Source organism: Zootoca vivipara, chromosome 6 (genome assembly GCF_963506605.1).
Source record: "Zootoca vivipara chromosome 6, rZooViv1.1, whole genome shotgun sequence".
Taxonomy (NCBI): Eukaryota; Metazoa; Chordata; class Lepidosauria; order Squamata; family Lacertidae; genus Zootoca; species Zootoca vivipara.
The window spans coordinates 14305185-14326661 of record NC_083281.1 but is presented as its reverse complement, the minus strand read 5'-3'; the positions used below and the strand labels follow the sequence as shown (position 1 = coordinate 14326661).

Below are 21477 nucleotides of genomic sequence, written 5' to 3'. Positions count from 1 at the left end.
CTGTGGAGGCAGAGCATTGTCATTATGGCCAGTAGCCACGCTGATAGGCCTCTCCCCCGTGAATTTGTCCAATCTTCTTTTAAAGCAGTCTAGGTTGGTGGTCCTCACTGCCTCCTGCGGGGGTGAGTTCCACAGTTTAACTAAGCTCTGGGTGAAGAAGGGCTGTGTCCAGGGCAGCTGTCTACCAGCTCCATCTGATATGTAGGCTGAGACCCTCCCTGCCTCGCCTGTCTCTGTCTCACCAGAGTGGTGCGTGCTCTGGTTATCTCCTGCTTGGACTACTGCAATGTGCTCTACATGGGGCTGCCTTTGAAGGTGACATGGAAACTACAACTAATCCAGAATGCGGCAGCTAGACTGGGGACTGGGAGCGGCCGCCAAAACCCCATAACCCCGGTCCTGAAAGACCTACACTCTGCCTGGTTCCCTGTACCTTTCCGGGCACAATTCAAAGTGTTGGTGCTGACCTTTAAACGGCCTCAAAGGCCCAGTATACCTGAAGAAGTGTCTCCATCCCCATCGTTCAGCCTGGACACTGAGGTCCAGCTCCGAGGGCTTTCTGGCGGTTCCCTTCCCTGCAAGAAGTGAGGTTACAGGGAACCAGGCAGAGGGCCTTCTCGGTAGTGGCACCCACCCTGTGTAACGCCCTCCCATCAGATGTCAAAGAAATAAACAACTATTGGACGTTTAGAAGACGTCTGAAGGCAGCCCTGTTTAGAGAAGCTTTTAATATTTGATGAATTATTGTATTTTAATATTTTGCTGGAAGCTGCTCAGAGTGGCTGGGGGAACCCAGCCAGCGGGGTATAAATAAATTTGTTGTTGTTGTTGTTGAAATATGTTGTTGTTGTTGTTGTTGTTGTTGTTGTTGTTGTTGTTGTTGTTGTTGTTGTCTCGAACCTCCCAACGTACAGCTTCGTTGGATGCCCAGAAGCACCAGGGCTACTAGAGAGGGAGGGAAACCTTTCTCTGTCTGCTTTTCCTGTGCTCTGTCTTGCATAACCTGATCCCAAAATACGGTCCCATTTAAAGACAGGTGCTGCCCCTTCTCCACCGCAGGCTCTCTGAAATGTCCCTCCAGCCTCCGCATTCCAGTCCAAAGTTTGAACTCGCCAGCTGCCCTTACTTCTGGCAGGCGGTCGAGGAAAACACCCGCGGCCACCCCTCCCCTCCGCCCTGGCGAGGAGGCAATGCCCTTGTAAGGCCCAGCTGGAGGTCAGCAGAGGCCCACACAGAGAGAAGCAAGTGAAGGAGAGAGATCAGGAAGGAGGCAGCAAGGACCACCGTAAAGAGCATGAATTCCCTCCTGGTAAAGACTCCTTTACCTCTGCATGTCTGCTTGCTAAAAGCAGGTCACTAACTCCGCCGCCTGCCGTGGGTGGATAGATTGGGTGTTTGTGTGCCCTATTGCATCTTTGCTCCTAACTCATAAACTACTGGACTTTTGCTGGCAAGGCCGAAACAGGCAAAACAATGTTTCAGGGGGATAGCCTTGCCAGAGTGTTGCAGAGTCCCCTTTAAAAGATATATATATATATTGAAGCAGAAAGTTCTGTGTGTGATACAGCTTACTTGGTCAGATGCATGGGGTAAAAAACAGGCATGGTTATATTTAACTGTTCCTTTATCTTTTTCTCCCCCCCCCCCCCCCGGTAAATATATTTTATTAAGTTTCAATGTTTTTAACCTACGTACAATCAAAATGCAATTTCGTCTTTTCTCTTATTTTTGTTGACTTTCTGCCCCGTTCTCTACGGAGTTGTTGTTCCTCTCCTTCGGCTGCACCCTAACTTCTATCTATTAAATCTATCAAACCGCAACACTATAATCTAATCGCTTCTGCCGCTCAGAGCTCCAATCCTGCTCGTGAGCTCATCGTGCTGTAACATTTCTTTGGATAGTCCGAAAAAGGCATCAATTCTTCCGTAAAACACTTTTAATTCCCTACTCCTATACCATGGTGTTCTGCTCTTCCTGTCCGTCGCTGGGAAGTTTGCAACAGCTTTCGGAGGAGAGCGGCTCACCAGTTTAGTTACATCACTTTATTTATCTATTGCATTTATATTCAATCTCTCCCTCCTCAATGGATCCCCACAAGAACCCTGCAATGTAGGTCAGGTTGAGCGGCAGCAGCAGGCTCAAGGTCACCCAGTTGAACTTCATGTCCGAGTGGGTTATTTCAAGTCCTTCCAAGTCCTTCCTTGCAGGGCTATTCATTTCATTTCATAAGATTTCCCTTTGCTTGTGACACAGACACAGAGACCAGCCTTAGCTGACCCCGCCCCAAACCTGCTGCTTCCATGGGAGAACCTTTCGAAAAACCTAGGTTTAAGCCTATTTCCACCTTTGCCAACCAGGTACCGTCTAAATCAGGGCGGTCCAACTTTTCCTACCAAGTGGGCTGCAAGAGTACATATCAACACACAGCCCACAGGCCCCCACACTGCCTTGTTTTGGGGAAAGAGGGGAGAAGCGAGCCCAAAATGTAATGTTCCCCCCCCCCAGCCCTTGCACTGCCTTCCCAAAGCCGGCTATGTGAGGATCATGCTTGTTTTCTCCTATTCCGGAGGGTAGGACTCGAACCAACGGCTTTAAGTTACAAATATTCAGGATCGACGGGGAAAGTCTTCACGCTGCGCATGGTTAAACTGTGGAACTCCCTGCTACAGGGCTGCAAAGATGCAAACCAACTTGGGTGGCTTTAAAAGAGGATTGGACAAATTCATGGAGGAGGAGAGGGCTATTGATGGGTGCCCTCCCCATTTGGAAGCAGAAATGCTTCTGAATCCCAGTTGCTGGAAACCACAGGAGGGGAGGTGGCTCCCATGCTCAGATCCTGCTTGCTGGTTCCCCACAGGCATCTGGTTGGCCACTGTGGGAAGATGCTGGACTAGATGGACCACTGGCCGGATCCAGCAGGCTCTCCTTATTCTCTTATGTTCATGGCTGGTGGGTTTAGTAGTCGAGAACATCTGGAGGGCCTGGAGTTGGGTGGGGAAGGGGGTGACTGTTCTGCATGTCACTGTGACTAGACCCAGGTTTCACTTGTGCTTTTAGGGCCCCCAGGGACAAAGCCCAGCGTGCTTTTACATCTCAGCTTCCGGAGAAAGAAGAAGTTCCAGCGACGGCTGTAACCGCAGCTGGCTAAATCCAATCTGTGTACCTGAGTTTACAGTGAACTAGAATTTACATGCAGTGAACTTAAGAGATTTAATGGCAAACCTTTGCAAACATTAAGCCTTCACAACAACCCCACGAGGTAGGCTGCAGTTATCCATAGTGTGTGCCCACTACTAAGCGACAGCTCTAGGTCAATTGGAGAGCATCAGCTTTGCACAATCCCAGGCTCGGTCACGAGCATCTCCCGGTAGAGCTTCTCCAGGAGGCAGGCCAGGCCACCAAATTAAAGGAGAATCAGACAAATTTGTGAAGGAAAGGGTTATCCATGGCTCCTTGGGAAGAGATGGGACTTCCTAGTGTGATTCTGCTTTTTTTGTTCCTCGTTTCCTCTCTTCGCTAGGCTTCCCGTATCAGTTCCCTCCGGTTTTTCTCCACCTCCGCCCCTCGGGGATTGAAAAACAAAGTCCCAGAATACCAGAAGCTCTTCCAGGTGAGGGATTGGGCTGCGTCCAGAAAGCAGCTGTTTATGCTAGCAACTGCTTTGCTCAACCAGACATGGCAGGAGGGAGGGAGGGAGGGAGGGAGGGAGGGAGGGAGGGAGGGAGGGAGGGAGGGAGGGAGGGAGGGAGGGAGGGAGGGAAAAAGAGAGAGAAGGGGTGGCACCTGGAAGAAGAAGGGTCTAGGCTGGTCACAGGTGTCCTACTTTTCAAAGGATGTTTCTCTCTCTGAATAGAGCGTTGGTGGACTCTCCTTCCTTGGAGGTTTCTAAGCAGAGGTCGGTTGGCCATCTGTCATGGTTGCTTTAGCTGAGATTCCTAGATTGCAGCGGGTTGGACTAGATGACCCCTGGTATACCCTTCCATAATTACTTTGATGATGATAATGATGATTTTATTATTTATACCCTGCCCATCTGGCTCAGTTTCCCCAGCTACTCTGAGCAGCTTACAGCACCTATGAAAATATCAAACATTTTTTTAAAAAATTCCAGTACATACCGAATGAAATCAAACTCCGAACCTCCCTTCCAATTACATTTCCAGCAACAGGGATCATAATCATTGTTTCCTTTGTTCAAAATAAAGGGAGTAATATCATATTGATAGCAGGTTTATAAGTTCTCCAACATCATATTAAAGAATGCCCCCAGAAATCCTCCCCAAACTGATGATGATTTTGATGATGATAGTAATAAATTTATACTTCACCTTGTTGTCTGAGACAGAGGAGAGTTTGGAGAGCCCTCTACAGGGCCAAGTCACAGAATCCTATAGTTGTGGACAGGGCCAGATTTAGGTTTGGTGAGTCTCTAAGCTCCTGAAGGTAATGGGGCGGCCCTTTATATGTCCAGCTGTCCTTTGTCAACAACAAATTGTCACTGTTTTTCTGTTGAATATATGCTATATGGTCATTTATGGACCTAATAGGTATCTCAAGCCATTTGCACTTGTTGCCATACAACCAGTCCATGCAGAATGTAATAATAATAATAATAATAATAATAATAATAATAATAATAATAATAATTTATTATTTATACCCCACCCATCTGGCTGGGTTCCCCCAGCCACTCTGGGCAGCTTCCAACAAAGCATTAAAATACAGAAATCAAACATTAAAAGCTTCCCTAAACAGGGCTGCCTTGAGATGCCTTCTAAAGGTCTGGTTATTGTTCTCTTTGACCTCTGATGGGAGGGCGTTCCACAGGGCGGGCGCCACTACCGAGAAGGCCCTCTGCCTGGTTCCCTGTAACTTGGCTTCTCTTAGCGAGGGAACCGCCAGAAGACCCTCGGCACTGGACCTCAGTGTCCGGGCAGAACAATGGGGGTAGGCAGCCTATATATAGAAAGGAGCAAACCAGCGATATTTGAGGGAGCAGGCTAGCAGGCAGGGCCCATGACTTACATCATAGGTGCCTACACAAGACCAAAAACGGTTGTTGTAGGTAGGTTTTGTTTTATTTATTTTTTCATCTTATATTTTGGAAATGTACATCCAGGTTTTTTTCCCTTTAATTTTTTTTTGGGGGGGGGCCTCAAGAGAGTGTGGCCCTAAGCTAGAGCTTGTTTAACTTATACGTAAATCTAGCACGGGTTGTGGAGTTGGAAGGGATCCCAAGGGTCATGTAGCCCAACCCCCAACAATGCAAAGATCAAAGAGGGTCGCCTAGAAGTTGCTCATCCAGAGTGAGCGGCCTCCAGTGTGCTCACTGAGCATGCGCACATATTGAAGTGGGCTGGGGGGGGGAGGGCAGGTGACTCGATGGCCCTTGGGGTCCCCTCCAACTCTGCCATTCTATGATTCCAATGAGATGGGGCTCACTCCCTGCCTCTCCCCAGGAGGACAATGGGCTGCCTGTGCACCTCAAAGGAGGCACCCTCGATGCCATGATGTACCGTGGAACCATGATCCTCAGTGTCTTTGGTAAGTGATACCTCCGCTCTCCATTCATTTCCAAATTTTGCATAATTGTTCAGAGGTGCTGTCCTCGTTTAATTTTTTTTTAACTAAAAATATAGTTACTGTTATAGTGGGTTGTGTTGGGGGTTTTTTTTAAAAAGAAATCTGTGTTGTTGTTTTTTAAAAAAAGAAATCTTTCCCCTCGTTTGCATGGAAACAGATCATTTGTGTTTGGAATTTGGGGTCTGTGGCCTATGAAATGACCTGAAGAAGTCAGTATGCATAGCAAATGCAGAACACAGATGAAACACCACAACGAACCAAATTCTCTTTTTCACTCTTGCTGTCAAAAATAGAAGCCTTCTTGCTTCTCTTTGCGGCGAGACGAACGGAGAAATGAAACACAGCAACGTGCGAGCAGATGGGCATGTGTGTTTTTCCCCTGTCCATAAATATTTCCTTTTCAAACAGCAGCCAAGCTCAGGAGGCAAATTGTGCCTTTATTTGGCCTGAGAATGATAACGGTGAGAGAAATCTCCTGAAACTTTTGCGGCCATTCTGTCCCACTCCTTGGTGGGTTTGGGGGCCAGCAACTCATTGCCCCTTCCTCTTGGACGAACGGACCTACAGGCTCACATACAGGCAGAGACACTGGTTTGGATAAACCTTGGTTGGCTTTATTTGGAGGGATACATTGGGAAGGAATGCAATGCACAAGTTTCTGGTTTCCATGCCGCCACCATCCCACCCCACCCAGGTTAGAATCCAGAAGTCAGCTTTTGAGTTATATTTAAAAAGGACATCTCCATAGACTTAGACATTATATTTGGTACCCAGTGCTGCAACCAGCAGGAAGGACCTCCCATTACGCCAGGCATCCCCAAACTTTGGCCTTCCAGATGTTTTGGACTACAATTCCCATCTTCCCCAACCACTGGTCCTGTTAGCTAGGGATCATGGGAGTTGTAGGCCAAAACATCTGGAGGGCCACAGTTTGGGGATGCCTGCATTACGCAGTGGAACATCCCTTTCCTCTCCCCGACCCACAGCCATCGTTTTCACCCCCCAAATTATTTTTGCTCCGTGTTACAGATTGTGCAACCTTAAACCTCTTTTAAACACACTTTAGCTGGCTCTTACAGATTTCAGAAAACAACTAAGCAAACCTTTAAAAACAACAACAAAAACAGGTGAAGCAATTCCCAGTTCTAACTTGATCGGAAAAAGCCTTATTATCCGAGCAAAACCCAACTGCATTTTCAGGAGTCAGCAAATGTTTTCAGCAGGGGGCTGGTCCACTGTCCCTCAGACCTTGTGGGGGGCCGGACTATATTTTTTTGGGGGGAAATGGACGCATTCCTATGCCCCCACAAATAACCCAGAGATGCATTTTAGATAATACTCCAGAGGACAGGATCACACTTCAAAATGAACTTAACTGATTAGACAACTGGGCCAAAGCAAACAAGATGAATTTTAACAGGGAGAAATGTAAAGTAGTACAATTGGGCAAAAAATAATAATAATGAAAGGCACAAATACAGGATGGGCGACACCTGGCTTGAGAGCAGTACATGTGAAAAGGATCTAGGAGTCTTGGTAGACCACAAACTTGACATGAGTCAACAGTGTGATGCAGCAGCTAAAAAAGCCAATGCAATTCTGGGCTGCATCAATAGGAGTATAGCATCTAGATCTAGGGAAGTAATAGTACCACTGTATTCTGCTCTGGTCAGACCTCACCTGGAATACTATGTCCAGTTCTGGGCACCACAGTTCAAGAAGGATACTGACAAGCTGGAACGTGTCCAGAGGAGGGCAACCAAAATGGTCAAAGGCCTGGAAACGATGCCTTATGAGGAACGGCTTAGGGAGTTGGGCATGTTTAGCCTGGAGAAGAGAAGGTTAAGGGGTGATATGATAGCCATGTTCAAATATATAAAAGGATGTCGTATAGAGCAGTGGTCCTCAACCCCCAGGCTATGGACCGGTACTGGGCCGTGGATCAGTTGGTACCAGGCCGCCCAAGGAACATTAAATACAATTAAATTAAAATTATTAAATCAAAACAATCTAAATAAAATATAAACAATCAACGTCCCCCCCCCCCTCAGTGGGCCGCAAAACAATCAACGTTCCGTCCCCCCAGCAGGCCACAGTAAAATTATCAAACGTTGACTAGTCCGTGGCGATATAGAGGAGGGAGAAAGGTTGTTTTCTGTTGCTCCAGAGAAGTGGACACGGAGCAATGGATTCAAACTACAAGAAAGAAGATTCCACCTAAACATTAGGTAGAACTTCCTGACAGTAAGAGCTGTTCGGCAGTGGAATTTGCTGCCAAGGAGTCTGATGGAGTCTCCTTCTTTGGAGGTCTTTAAGCGGAGGCTTGACGGCCATATATGTCAGAATGCTTTGATGGTGTTTCCTGCTTGGCAGAGGGTTGGACTGGATGGCCCTTGTGGTCTCTTCCAACTCTATGATTCTATGATTCTACTCTTTAAAAACACCAGGCAGGCTCCACAAATAACCCAGAGATGCATTTTAAATAAAAGGACACATTCTACTCATGTAAAAACACACTGATTCCCGGACTGTCCGCGGGCCGGATTGAGAAGGCGATTGGGCCGGATCCGGCCCCCGGGCCTTTGTTTGGTTACCCATGGAATAAGGTTTCCTTGCAAAGCAAGCAGTTTTTGGAAGGTTGCTTCCATGCTAAAGCCTTTTGGCAAGGCCGGAGCACTGCTATATGGCTGTTAGCAGGAACTGGTATTAAACTGGACATTGTATCACCCAATAGTTCCTTCCCCACCACCTCTGTATAGTAATATATAATGTTTCATCTCACGTCAATCCCTTTAGCAGGTTCCCCCCTATAACGTTAATTAAAGACTTCTTTCTTTCAGTTTCATTGTATTTCATTGCTTTCTGTTCAATATAGCTAGAGAGCAGCCATTGACTGTCCCTTAACCATTTTCTGATTTCCATTTTTTTCATACGACGTGAAATGACTGGCCAGTGACATCTTCCTGGGTTTATCATTGTTGCTTTAATATTTATCAGCAGCTGTTCAGAGATCTTATGTTATCGGGCAGCATACAAATGTCATAAATAAAGGGGAACGAAGGATGGCAATTTCAGAAAAAAGGGCTGGCGTGAAACCAAGAATGCTTCAAGCCTTGCCAACTTTTTCGATAAGTGACATGGAGTTATTCTTTTCCCCAGGTGTCGGCCTCACCCTCTTTGTCCTGTTCCAAGCTGCTTCTCCGAAGAAGAACAAATGAGAATGAATCTTTAAAGGGGGGGAAAGACTTGGAAGTCTGTCCCCCCCCCCCCAACCACCAATACCTGTTCCATCCCTCAGTTACGCCAGAGAGAGAGAGAGGGCGAGCGCCTTGTTTTCTGGGGCAGAAGAATTACCAAATCTGTCGATTCTTAGGAACTTTTCTTCAGAATGGCAATGAGCAAATGAGGTTGTTTGGAGACATAAACAAGCGAATGAATAAAATGAATTAAAAGAAAGATTTGCCCTTAAACACACACAACTGTATTTTTAAAAACAGACACCCCACTTACACCACAAATTTTAAAGGCTGTTAACAAAACTGGAATATAAAAATTCACATGCATGCCTGTCTAAACCTAAGACGCTGCCTCATTACTATTTTGTCCAAGCGGGTGCAGTCCAGCAGTTTTTGACTACATCTCCCATCAGCCCCAGCCAATATGTAGTCCAAAGCAGCTAGATGACATCAATTTGGCTGGTGCTGCTTGACTCTGACCGGCAACAGCTCTGCAGGGTCTCAAGCGGAGAACATCAGAAGAGCCCAGCTTCTTTTTTCTTTCTTTCTCCCCCCCCCCCAATATTTTTATTGGATTTTAATAACAGCAAACGAGTTACAGGGGGAAAAGATACCACCTCTTCGCATTTTGGTCTAATTTTATTTCACATACAAGCACAGCGGCTCAAGGAGCATTAGGTACCACGGGTCTATGTGAGTACCTGGGTTCCGTACAGGTCAAGATAATTTTCGAAATAAAAATTATAGTACCACAGAGTTGGAAGAGGCCCTGAGGGTTATCCACTCCAGCCCCCTTCAATGCAGGGATTGCAGCTAAAGCACCTGTGACAGGTAGACTGTTTCAACACCTCCGCATTTCTGATTGTTTAAATTTTGATTGTGGAACCCTTTGCAATTATAGACCAGGCATCTTTTCCCTCCTCGTATGTTTTATCAGGAATCACCGCTAAATAATCCCTGACAGGTGTCTATCAGGCTTCTGTTTAAAGAATTCCAGTGTAGAATTCCGGATGTAGGTTTGATGAGGCCCTCAGCTCCTGAAGGGAATGGGGCCCTTGATATGTCCAGCCATCTCTTGTCAACAACAAATGGTCACTGTTTTTTTTTGTGTTGAATATATGCTAGAAGATGGTAATTTATGTACCTCATAGGTATCTGAAGCCATTTGCCCATGTTGCCGTGCAACCAGTCCATGCAGAATGTCGGCACTCTATATAGAAAGGAGCAAACCAGGAATATTTTAGGGAGCAAGCTAGCAGGCGGGGGCCATGACTTACATCAGAGGAGCCTACACAACACAAAACATGGTGGCTGTATGTAGGTTTTATTTTATTTGTTTTTTATCTTATACAGTACAGGTGAAACTCAGAAAATTAGAATATCGTCAAAAAGTGCATTTATTTCAGTAATGCAACTTATTATTTTTAATTTTTCTTTTAATTTTTACAAATGCTTTCTTTTGGAAATTCCACAGTAATATAATAGTTACAATAATACAAAAAGAAACAAAAATAAACATCGCTATAACATTTCATTAATTACATTCCATTTATAATTGACCCGCCTAACGACAAATCATTACAATTACAACAAATAAAGGCTTGACATATCTTGCTTTGCATGTCATGCATCTATCTCATATATTGGTTTCACCTTTTAAGTTGCGTTACTGAAATAAATGCACTTTTCGACGATATTCTAATTTTCTGAGTTTCACCTGTATATCGTGTCCCTTTTAAAAAAGAAGAAGAAGAAGCCTGGCTTAAACCGAAACCAGAATTTAATAAAGATGTTCTGTTTACAGTATCATAAAATGGGATTGTCACGGCCATTCATCCCACAGTTAAAGCTTGGTTTTGGTTTGGTTTGCATGCACAAACGCGGAGAGAAATATCTGGCTTCTGAGGTGAGTAGGAACAAAGAAAGCAGCCTTAAACCCAGTCACTTGGTTGGTCCATCTAGCTCAGTATAGTCTACACTGACTGGCAGCAGAGTAGCTACAGACAGGAGTTTCTCCCGCCCCCGCCCCGACCCCCTGGAGATTCTGCCAGTGGGAATAGAACTTGGGAGCTCCTGCACGCAAAGCAGGTGGCCTACCCCTGATCTGTGGCCCTTCCCCTAAAAATTAGCTAAGACCCCAGTCCTCATGGCTGTGAATCAAGGGATGTCACAGGGAGCTGCTTTACGCCGAGTGGTATCAATGATCCTGGGATCTTCCGCTTGCAAACGCTCTACCACTGAGCGACAACCCTTCTCCCAACAGAAGTTGTCATAATAAATACTGAATTGTACTTAGTGTTGTGGGCTTTGTCCTGGACTAGTCCTAGGTGTGAAGACCAAGGAGATCCTATCTCCAGAATCTCACCAGGATCACCCACTGAGCCTGTTCAGGGTATCTTGCGCTTCTGTTTTATGTCGTCACCATCCAACATGTCACCTAAACCTTGCAACACTCCTAACTAAACAGGGTGGACACTTGGACCCCACCTATGGAGAGCCACTGCTTTTACCCGGTGAGTGCCAATCCTTGCTTATGAAAAATGATGCACAGGAGCACCCCGATCTTGTGTGTGTGTGTGAGAGAGAGAGAGAGAGAGAATAAAGTTTAGCAGGAAGCAACTCCCACATTGATCAAAAAGACTTACTTTCAAATAGGACGGCAGCCATAGCCTTCCAGTAAATGGTCTTGCTCAGTGTCCCTGCGTGGTGTACAGAAAACAGTCTCTTGTGCAAGCAGGTATAACCACTCTGCACATGGATCCAGGAGGATCGTGTCCCTCGTGTGTACAAAGGCGCTATTTCCCTACAATCCAGTGCTTTCGCCTTCATTTTCCAGCCTCCTTTTCTAGTTAGTCACATGCAAGCTTATTCAGGAAGTGGACGAGTTTCAAAATGGGAAACGTGATTTGGAATTGCCTTGATTTTAAACCAATCCAAATTCAGGTGGATGAAGCCGTTTTCTTTTAGGGGTGGGATGGGGAGGATCAAAGCTGGTCGGCGGGGCGGTTCAGACATTTTTCAGCATCTTGGTAGTCTGGTTGTTGGCTGCGTTGATGCTAATCACGTTGGCGGTGGCCTGCGGAGAAAAAAAGAAAGTGAGAAAACAGAGGCAGAGGCTGTTTCAAGAAGCAGGCCTGGCTCCGCATGGTTGAAACTACACCTCCCATCACGCTGGCTGCTGAGCCTGATGGAAGTTGTAGTCCAAAGCACGTGGAGAGCTCCAGGCTGGCAAAGGCTGCCTTAAGGGAGTCACATGTTGTGTGAAGAGTTTTCCCTCACCTGTACTAACACTAACACAACGTGTTCCAACCCCCCTGACCATTTCGCCTTTTACTGAACCTTTCCAAGCTCTGGATTAAAAAAAATATGGGGCAACCAAAACAGTACACAGGATTCCATATGAAGGTGTTAACTAGAATGATCTTTCCAAAGGAAGTAAAGTCACAGATCCTCCCGCTGTTGGATCCAGAAGTAGTCAGAGTGGGATGTAACATAGGCAGTCAAGTACAACACTTCCTGTTTGCCCAGAGTGGACACACACAGGGGGGTGTTACTGCAGCCAGGAGGATTTCCTGTCACACCTGGTCTGGACCATCTCCCCCCCCCCCCCCCGGCATGTGACCAGGTGGATGGGCGTGATCCTGTGAGACTCTGTGAAAGGGCCAGTCACGCAGCCATCTCTCTCTCTCTCTCTTGACCCTTACTCTTTTGCTGCTTTCTTCTGATACTGATGTCTTTTGCTGTCTGCTGGCTCTCAGCCAGCAGCACATGGGCTCAATCCCCAAATGGGTTGAACTCAAACCCTTTTCTGTAACTACAAGCTACAGCCTGCCTTTAAGGAACCTACTGTGAACTGAATGTAAGTAAACTTCTTGTTATTCTTAATAGAATACTGTTGTGTCCTTATCATTTTAAAGAGGGAACAAAGGGGGAATTTACCAGGAATAATCCAATCTGGACAAGCCAGACTGGATGGCTTAAGTAAAGAGATTCAAACGAATCTACCAACTAGTTTCCTGCTATATGCTGGGGAATGTACTCTGCTACTGACTCACAAGCGTGAGTGAGGAAGGATAATACTTGATCAATATATCCTCTCCTACTATCCACAACATTCCCACAGAGTAGAGCACCAAAAATATGTGCATATACAAACCCTCCCTAATACATAGCTGCCAAGTTTTCCCTTTTCTCGTGAGGAAGCCTATTCAGCATAAGGGAATTTCCCTTAAAAAAAAGGGAGAACTTGGCAGCTATGCCCTAATATGGTGTCTTCCAGTTGTGCATCTTGGGTGTAGAATTTGGAATTTTAAACTTTTTATTAAAAAAAATCACGTTATGTTCTACTGCATATGTTCTCTGCCCTGGCCCATCGCTCACCTTTTCCTTAATGCTGTCCACCTGCTTACTCTGGACGTCGATTTCGTTGCTCATGTCCACCGCCATGCTGCGAAGATTGCTCAGCATGCTGTCTACCTGCGTCAGGTTCTGTTCCATCTCTTCTTCCACGTCGTCCTTTGTTATCCTGAGCGAAACGCACACAAGAACGTTAAGAGCCTAGCTGCTGGATCAGGCCAGAGGCTCCTCGTACCCCAGCGGCCTTTCCTCGCAGTGGGCAAGAACAAGTTCGCCAACTAAGTTTTCAATCCGGGAAAATGAAAGGCGTGATTGAGCTGAGGAGGGTGGATGGTGACGATGACCATTTTCTTGTTATTATTAGTGTTTTGTTTTGTTTTGTTTTGTTTTGTTTTGTTTTGTTTTGTTGTGTTGTGTTGTGTTGTGTTGTGTTGTGTTGTGTTTTGTTTTGTTTTGTTGTAACCATCATGGTCATATCAACCACAGAATAAAAATACATACGCTAAGAATACTCTGCAAGACCCATGCTCCTAATTTCTCTTTGTAGGCAGCTAGGAAGTAATTACTGTATACAAAGTTATTTAAAAAGTCCAGTTACGTTAGGGCTCAGAGGAATGAGCTACTAATTACAGTACTGTACTCAAAGCCTCTCAAGTAAAGAACCACAAAGATTTCGGAAGTTGATTAATGATACTTCTTTCAAAAGCATCAACCAAGATACAGCTTTACATTTACCAAAAATTATAATATACAGGCTAAAAATGTTAAAATACAAAAGGGTGAAGGAACTTATACAGTACATCGAAATAATCTAGTTACCGTATTTTTCCGTGTATTAGATGAGGTTTTTTACTCAAAAATCGTGTAAAAAAAACTGGGGTACTCCTATACACAGATAGTGGCGTGGGGGGGGGGGAGCTGCACTCTAGGGAGCGTTTCTGACAGCAGTGGTAGGGGGGGAGTGGCTGCCCCCTTTGCCAACCCCCAGCAATGGCCCTGCTGTGCCCCTTAAAAATGCTTAACAACTTTGGGCCTCTTCCCTCATTTTCTTTAAATTTAGTCCCCAAAAATAGGGTGTGTGTGTGTCTTATACACAGAAAAATACGGTAAATATTTAAATCACCTGATTAAATCTTGGTTAATCACCACATTATTACTACTACTACTACTACTACCACCACCACCACCATGGATTTATTAATTGCCTTTATGCATAAGAGAATTAAAAGCACAAAACAGGACTAAAACCCGAACAAGTGGGACGCTTGTCATATCAACCCATTTATCCAGCTGGAACAAACACGCCTTTTGACCGTTTTCAGAAAGGGTAGAGAGCGGCTGCCTATCTCAACAGGAATGCTATCCCACAGAATGGGGCAGCCACAGAAAAGGCCCTGCTCCAAGTGACTGAGGTGGCTTCTGACACCTTTGGCGCTTGCAGGAGAAACTCTCCTGGAGGCTGCAGAGGAGATCTCCCGGTTGTGTGAGGTGGTCTTGGAGGAGAAGACCTCCCCACTCCTTACCTCTGGATGAAGGGCCCACTCATGACCATCTGGTTTCCATCGGCCACCACACAGGGTTGTCGAGAGACCACCTGGCCGTTGCTGGCCTTGGTGACCTCCAAGTCTTTTATGTGCTTTAACCTATGTTTCAAAAGAACAGATGTTCAGGCAGTAGTTCAACCTCTAACTTACTTTGCTCTGATTAAAAAGAGAGAGAGAGGCGTCCCTGGCGATTGCCCAGCCAGGGGACTTACTTTGCGCAGGGGCAGACGAAGAGGCCGCAACATTTCGCCATGTCTGTGAGGTTCTTCTCTGCCTCCTTCATGTCTTGGATGATCTGATCCAAGCCGTCCTCAATCCGGTCGAGCTGCTCTGAGGAAGGGAAAGCGAAGGGGAGCCAGCGGCAACACTCAGGAACCAACAAACATTATACACAGCCCTCTCCAAATACGCAGGCTGAATCTCACAGGTATTGTGGAGAGGAGCGGCCACTTTCTAATGCTCCCGTGAGGTATGTCGGCTGGTTTTCAAATCTCCCCTCCAATAGCAACGGAGCCTGGTCTGCTAGCCACCGAGGCCTAGTGGTTAGGGTTGCCATACGTCTGGGAAATCCCGGGCATGTCCTCTCTTGCGGGGCAACCTGGCCATCCGGGGTGTGTGTGTGTGTGTGTTTCATTTCCAAACAAAAACTCCGGGTATTTGTTTGTTTGTTTTTAAAAAGTGCACAGGTGGTTCAGGGTGTGTGAGCAGCCATCGTGCTGGCGCAGCTGCATGTGAAGGATCATCCATTCACGGCTACAGCTGGGGTAGGCTTGGGAGTCACAGGGGTGGGGGCACAGAGGTGGGGGGGCAGACCACCCCAGGTTTCATCGCTGAGGAGGTGACATTCGGCACCCGCCCACGACTCCCAAGCCTACCCCGAGCTGTCGATGTGGGGCGGGGGGGGGGGTTGACAAAACAATTTCCACACCGGGTACTACCTGGGCTTGCTACGCCTCTGCTTTGGGGCTCAACGACTGTCCGGATTTTTACTTCTTGAAATATGGCAACCTTATTTCTGCTTGCAATAATTATTTCCTATCATGTGGAGCCGCCCTCAAAAATAGTATTTCCCTCCCACTTTCTGAAGCGGTACCCATTCATTCGAGCACCTTATTCTGCTGCCTGTGTGCATTCAAGCCACTGCCAGGGGGTTTTGAGACTAGTCAGCCAACCCACAGAGGATTTTAAATATAGCAATTGCAAATGCAGAACCAGAACACAGCTAACACCTCCATGGTCTGTGAGCGATCTGCCATGAAGCCAGAGGCCTTACCTCCCTGGTCATCCAGCATGACCAAAGTTCGAATTCCGGCATCTTTGCTCTGTTGGGAAGGAGAGGTGGGGAGAGAAGTGAACAACTTTAAACACCTCCAGGATTCTGCAAGATTTCTGGGGCCTGATGTTGCTCACATGAGAACAAGGGATCAGACGAAGGGCACATTCACACCAGGTTTCTAGTCCTCATGCATGTGGCCAAAAGGGGGAAAAAAGCCACAACTTGAGAACTCTCTGCAAAAGGCTTGCAAAGCAGAATGGACAGGTTGTTAAAGAACGTCATCCCATCATCCTCAGGTCACTTTCGCTACACACATTTAATAATAATAATAATAATAATAATAATAATAATAATAATAATATTTTATTACTTATACCCCGCCCATCTGGCTGGGTTTCCCCAGCCACTCTAGGTGGCTTCCATCAAGAGATTAAAAATACATTTCAAGCGCTATGGGGCCACTTTAAACAGTCCAGGCTTCTGTTATGTATTCAGTGGTCTGCGTTTGCCTGAGCTTGAGTCTGGACCAGGCACCCCCAAACTGCGGCCCTCCAGATGTTTTGGCCTACAACTCCCATGATCCCTAGCTAACAGGACCAGTGGTCGGGGAAGATGGGAATTGTAGTCCAAAACATCTGGAGGGCCGGAGTTTGGGGAAGCCTGGTCCGGACTAAGGATTCTGAGCTCCTGTGTTCTGATTCGATACGTGATATCCAATCACAGAAAGCCTCTGCCATTGGCCTTTAAACTCTGAGCCATGATTCACAGCTTGGAAGTTTGGACAGCCAATCACGTTGGGCATACAGTCAAGCTAGAGCTGTGATCTCTCAGAGATTGGGCGATATTGCTAGACAAGAGGACATAGCCCTCGTGAAACCAGGGATATTCCTGGGGGAGCAGATCTATCAGGTTACACCAGTGCCTTATCTCGCGGAAATCCGCTATGTGGAATACCGTAGACTCATCACCGCGGCCAGATTGAACGGCCTCGAATCTGCGGTATTATGGGGAAGGTACAGGGGAGTTCCATACGACCAGAGAACTTGCCATTGTGCCTTGGGAGAGGTAGAGTCCACCGAACATATCCTCCTGAGTTGCCCTTTCTATGTAGATTTAAGGCAATATCTCATAGCCCCATGCCTATTTCAGCTCAGCTCTCTATCCAGAGAAAGTCAGCTTGTATATTTGTTGAATAATCCCACTGGGAAAACAGCTTTCTTGGTGGCCAAATTTCTCTTCCTAGCTCTCAAGCATCGTAAGACTAAAATCGATTGCATTGATGTGGGTTTATCTGTATAGCTTTTATTAGTGCTGCCCATGTTTCATTTTAGAGGTTTTCTTTTAGATGTCTTAGATGTTTTAATCTTGTACTGAGAAATGTATCTTTTCTGACTGACAGTCGAATAAAGAATAATGATGATGACAATCACGTTGGGAGTGGGAGTGGCCCAAGCCTTCAGAAACGTATTTAAGCAGTTGCTTTTTCCCTGTCATCCAGTTCTGATAGTTCAATAAAGGTTCTTGCTGTTATCGCTGTGCCTTCCCTCGTAGGAAGTTTTCCCCAAATAATCCTGGGGTCTGTGGTTGCATAAGGTTGCGGAGAGCTGTTAAAAGGCCAAGCTATTCCCCCTCGCAGAGTCCCCTGTGAAGAGGGACTTTTTCTTACCTCATCCACCAGGTGCAACATCCTCCTGGTGCTCTCCAAAGCCTGAAGTGAAGATAAAAAAAGAGCAGGAAATTAAATATTATTTATTTATAGATTCATAGCATTGTAGAGTTGCACGTTGCAAGGCAGGAATCACAGCTCTGGGAAGCCCTGAGGGTGATGCTGATGGGAGTTGTAGCGCAGCACCTCTTGAGGGCACCAGGTTAGCAAAAACTGCTTTTGTCCTTTTAAAAGCCGCCTCCGCCAGCAGCCCTAATGGTAGCTAGTTCTGTAAGTTAATTATGCACTCTGTGAAGAAGTTACTTTCTCGAGCCTGTCTTAAGCCAACCAGACAATCAGTTTTACTGGATTATTCACCGAGTAACCCCAATAAAATGGTCTAGTTACAGGTAGGTAGCCGTGTTGGTCTGACGTAGTCAAAACAAAAATTTAAAAAATCCTTCCAGCAGCACCTTAAAGACCAACTAAGTTTTTCATTTTGGTATGAGCTTTCGTGTGCATGCACACTTCTTCATGCACACGAAAGCTCATACCAAAATAAAAAACTTAGTTGGTCTTTAAGGTGCTGCTGGAAGGATTTTTTTTATTATTTTGTTCCCAATAAAATGGCATATCCTTTCTTGCCACCAACAGAGGAGGGAAAAAAAACCCCACCCCCATTTGGCAGTGCAATGCACGCTAAAGCAAATTAGTTACATAGTTCGAATCTGCCTCATTTGCATAAGTATTCTTGTAGCCCTTTTGCAAGAACGAGAATTGTTCTTCAGAACAAAGCCAACTTCCTTGCAATTATATCTCTGGCATATTTGGGCAGGAATGCCAAACTGGGGTTGTGGGGTGAGGGGGGCAGAAGGTTCTCCAGATTGTAGACTGGGACGCAATCATGCTGCTGCTAAAGTAAACTGGGGGCAATTTAAGGCTGGAGGAGGCCATTTCTTCCAGAAGTGGAAGCTACTAACTAAAGGTGCAAAAGCCCCACCAAGTCTTAACAGTCCTTTGCCAGTCCACACAGAGCAGCTGAGCACGGCAACTGCATTTTATGTGTGGGGATGGTCGTGAGGGCAAATTGCCACAGATCGGAAAGGATGTGGGAGGACTAGGCGGAAGATATTGGAAGGCAACAGGCTGGCAACGACGCCAGCTGGATTCGCCGTAAATCGTAAATGAACAAAGGATATCAATTCCTGGCAGGAGAAATAGAGTCGACCCAGGCGAAACAGGGAATAATCTGCCTCTGGGTTGAAATCAGCTCATGGGAGGGGGGTTGCCTTCCCATGTTCCTTTCTGCCCACCCCTCATGGCAATACCAGCAGCATTTTTATAAGGAAAAGGAGATCTGGCTGGTAGAAGCAAAACAAGTATTTTCCCGACCTCATTGTTGACCTGGTGGATGCGCTGTTCAAGGTCTTCCGACTCAGGACCCACCACACCATTGGCTGCCATCTTGGGATCTTTTGGGACAGAACCGAGGGGGACGTTTTCCCTTGTATGGATAACTCCACGGTCTCCTACAGAAAAAGACAGAAGAGATCAAAGAGAAGGAAACATCCAGTGTGAGAGATCACAGGTGCCCAGCCAGGTATCATTTCACATAGTGGCCGTGCCATGAGCCAGAAGGAACCCCCACGATCCTTTCCACGTAGCAAAGCATTCTGGGGCTAACCCACAATCCCCTGGGGCATGACTCCGAGGGATCAAACAGCAGAGTCCCAGCAGCCTCTGCTGGGGACTGGTGAATCTGTCGATTCCAGGCTATCTCTTTTCCTGACATTAAACCAGGCTTCCTCAACCCCAGCCCTCCAGATGTTTTTGGCCTACAACTCCCATGATCCCTAGCTAGCAGGACCAGTGGTTCAGAGATGATGGGAGTTGTAGTCTCAAAACATCTGGAGGGCTGAGTTTGGGGAAGGCTGCCTGAGTTCTCCCCATATCCACCTCAGTCTGTAAATGCATTCATTTTTAAGAAGCAGTCCTCATGAAAATTCACCAGCCTTTTAGTGAGAATACTCCACATTTTTGTTTGCTATTCTGCAGCATATACACATTACCCCCCCCATGGAATTTCCCATAATCACACTGCAAAAGTGTGTATTTTGAAGAATGCCTGTGTTTCTGTTTACATATTTTTCCGGAAGTCTGAATGCAGCTGATCTCCTCCCACACCCCTACTTTCTAAGCCTAACCCTACTTTCTACAGTGTGGAAGGAGATCCCAGGTCAGCAGTGGGGGATAATTTTCCTCTTGCATTCCTGACACCCTTGCAAAGACTCCTGCTTCTCTGCTTCTCTCATACAGTCCAGATCTAGTTACTGGTAGCTCATTGGTGGAGCACCTGCCTTGCAGGCAAAAGGTCTCAAGTTCAATCCCCAACATCTGCAGGTAGGCATGAGAGAGAGACTTCCTATCTGGAACCCTGGACAGCCACTGCCAGCCCGTGTAGACAGTACTGAGCTAGACAGATCAGTGGTCTGACACAGTATGAAGCAGTTTTCCATATTCACTAAAACGAAGCCAAAAAAACACAAATCTGTTCAGAGTTGAGGCAAGTTCGCAGATCAATACAAAATGTACAAACGAGCGGGTTGGACACAGGCAGAATTTCTGCTTTTTAATTCCCTGGCGGTGCTATCAGTTCGGCGCATTTAATTCCAGACCGATTTGTTACGGGAGGGGAGGACACTGAGACTGCTTGCTCACCCACACCTGCCTACCCGCAGCCCTTGCAAAGCTTATTCGGCAGCCTCTCTGGCTTCTGAGATTTAATGGCAGATTGCCAACACATATATCTTCATGGCAATGAGGACTAGAATCTTAAGGAAGCCAAGAATCTTGAGGCCCTGATTCCAGTGCCAATCCCTACTACAGACCACATTCCTGCAAAAACGAAATTCATTCAGCCATGAAGCTTCATGGGTAACCTCCTGCCAGTCACTGTCTCTCAGCTTAAACTTCCTCACAGGGTTGGAGTGAGGATAAAGGAGGGAAGGGAGAACCATGTACCCTGAGCTCCTTGGGAGGGGGTATATAAATGTACTCATAATGCAACGAACCCTGGTTAATGAACCCTGGTTAATATTCTCATATATATATATATATATATATATATATATATATATATATATATATAAATGTAAACTGGGCATGTGGGTTACTATCCACTTTTCTCCGAAACCGCTTCACCGATTGCGTTCAAATTTGAACACAACGTCCAAAGCGAATGTCCGAAGGCTTCAAAGACAGATGCCACACCTCCACCAGGTGAACCCCCCCCCAGAAACCCCTGTTCCAGAACGCCCCACTCAGCCAAAAGTGCATGCTGGGAAAAGAACCAGGGTGCAAACCAGCGCCCTCTAGCGGCGGCTACACTGGTACTGCACCTATAAAACATTCCCATTCAACAGCACCTCGGCTGCCGTTTACATACTAGGCCGAAGCCTTTACAGACTAGGCCGAATGGAGGTATTGACTCGCCTGGGTGGGGGTTGGGGGGAGTTGGGGACGGGATAGATCAGGACACGGTGGGACCAGTGGAGGGAAGAGGGGGTGTGATACGTCATGGGACAGGTTGGGGGGGATCAAAGGAAAAAGCCGGGGTGGGGGGAGGAGGGGGCGGGATACGTCATGGATCGACACAGGGTGGTGGCAGTCACAGGGATTAGCCACAGCAACGCGTGGCAGGGCCAGCTAGTTAGGGTATATAAATGTACAGTAATCATAATGCAATGAACCCTGGTTAATATTCCCTTATTAGGATATATAAATGTAATCATAATGCAACAAACCCTGGTTAATGAGCCCTGGTTAATATTCCCTTAT

At 46.4% G+C, this 21477-nt stretch overlaps 2 protein-coding genes across 2 annotated transcripts; one reads left to right on the top strand and one right to left on the bottom strand.

Annotated features, from left to right (window-relative positions):
• The first annotated feature begins 1153 nt into the window (after window positions 1–1153).
• Window positions 1154–9158, top strand: LOC118087983 (cytochrome c oxidase subunit 7A2, mitochondrial). Its single transcript, XM_035121098.2, has 4 exons — window positions 1154–1309; window positions 3521–3610; window positions 5460–5544; window positions 8743–9158. Exons 1-4 carry the CDS (start codon window positions 1295–1297, stop codon window positions 8799–8801), a joined length of 249 nt encoding a protein of 82 aa, XP_034976989.1. The 5' UTR covers window positions 1154–1294; the 3' UTR covers window positions 8802–9158.
• Window positions 9159–10924: 1766 nt separating this feature from the next.
• LOC118087020 (synaptosomal-associated protein 25-like) lies at window positions 10925–19210 on the bottom strand. The gene is made up of 7 exons (XM_035119238.2): window positions 19033–19210; window positions 17662–17703; window positions 15993–16041; window positions 14932–15049; window positions 14699–14818; window positions 13200–13344; window positions 10925–11895 (listed from the first exon to the last, which is right to left on the bottom strand). Exons 1-7 carry the CDS (start codon window positions 19102–19104, stop codon window positions 11827–11829), a joined length of 615 nt encoding a protein of 204 aa, XP_034975129.1. The 5' UTR covers window positions 19105–19210; the 3' UTR covers window positions 10925–11826.
• Between the last annotated feature and the right edge of the window lie 2267 nt (window positions 19211–21477).

Coding starts and splice junctions, on each gene's coding strand:
- LOC118087983 (XM_035121098.2), top strand. Junction 3,611..5,459: donor AATACCAGAAGCTCTTCCAG/GTGAGGGATTGG, acceptor GCCTCTCCCCAG/GAGGACAATGGGCTGCCTGT. Junction 5,545..8,742: donor CATGATCCTCAGTGTCTTTG/GTAAGTGATACC, acceptor TCTTTTCCCCAG/GTGTCGGCCTCACCCTCTTT.
- LOC118087020 (XM_035119238.2), bottom strand. CDS start 19,104: ATGGCAGCCAATGGTGTGGTGGGTCCTGAGTCGGAAGACCTTGAACAG. Junction 16,042..17,661: donor TGTTGCACCTGGTGGATGAG/GTAAGAAAAAGT, acceptor CCTTCCCAACAG/AGCAAAGATGCCGGAATTCG. Junction 15,050..15,992: donor CATGCTGGATGACCAGGGAG/GTAAGGCCTCTG, acceptor TCCCTTCCTCAG/AGCAGCTCGACCGGATTGAG.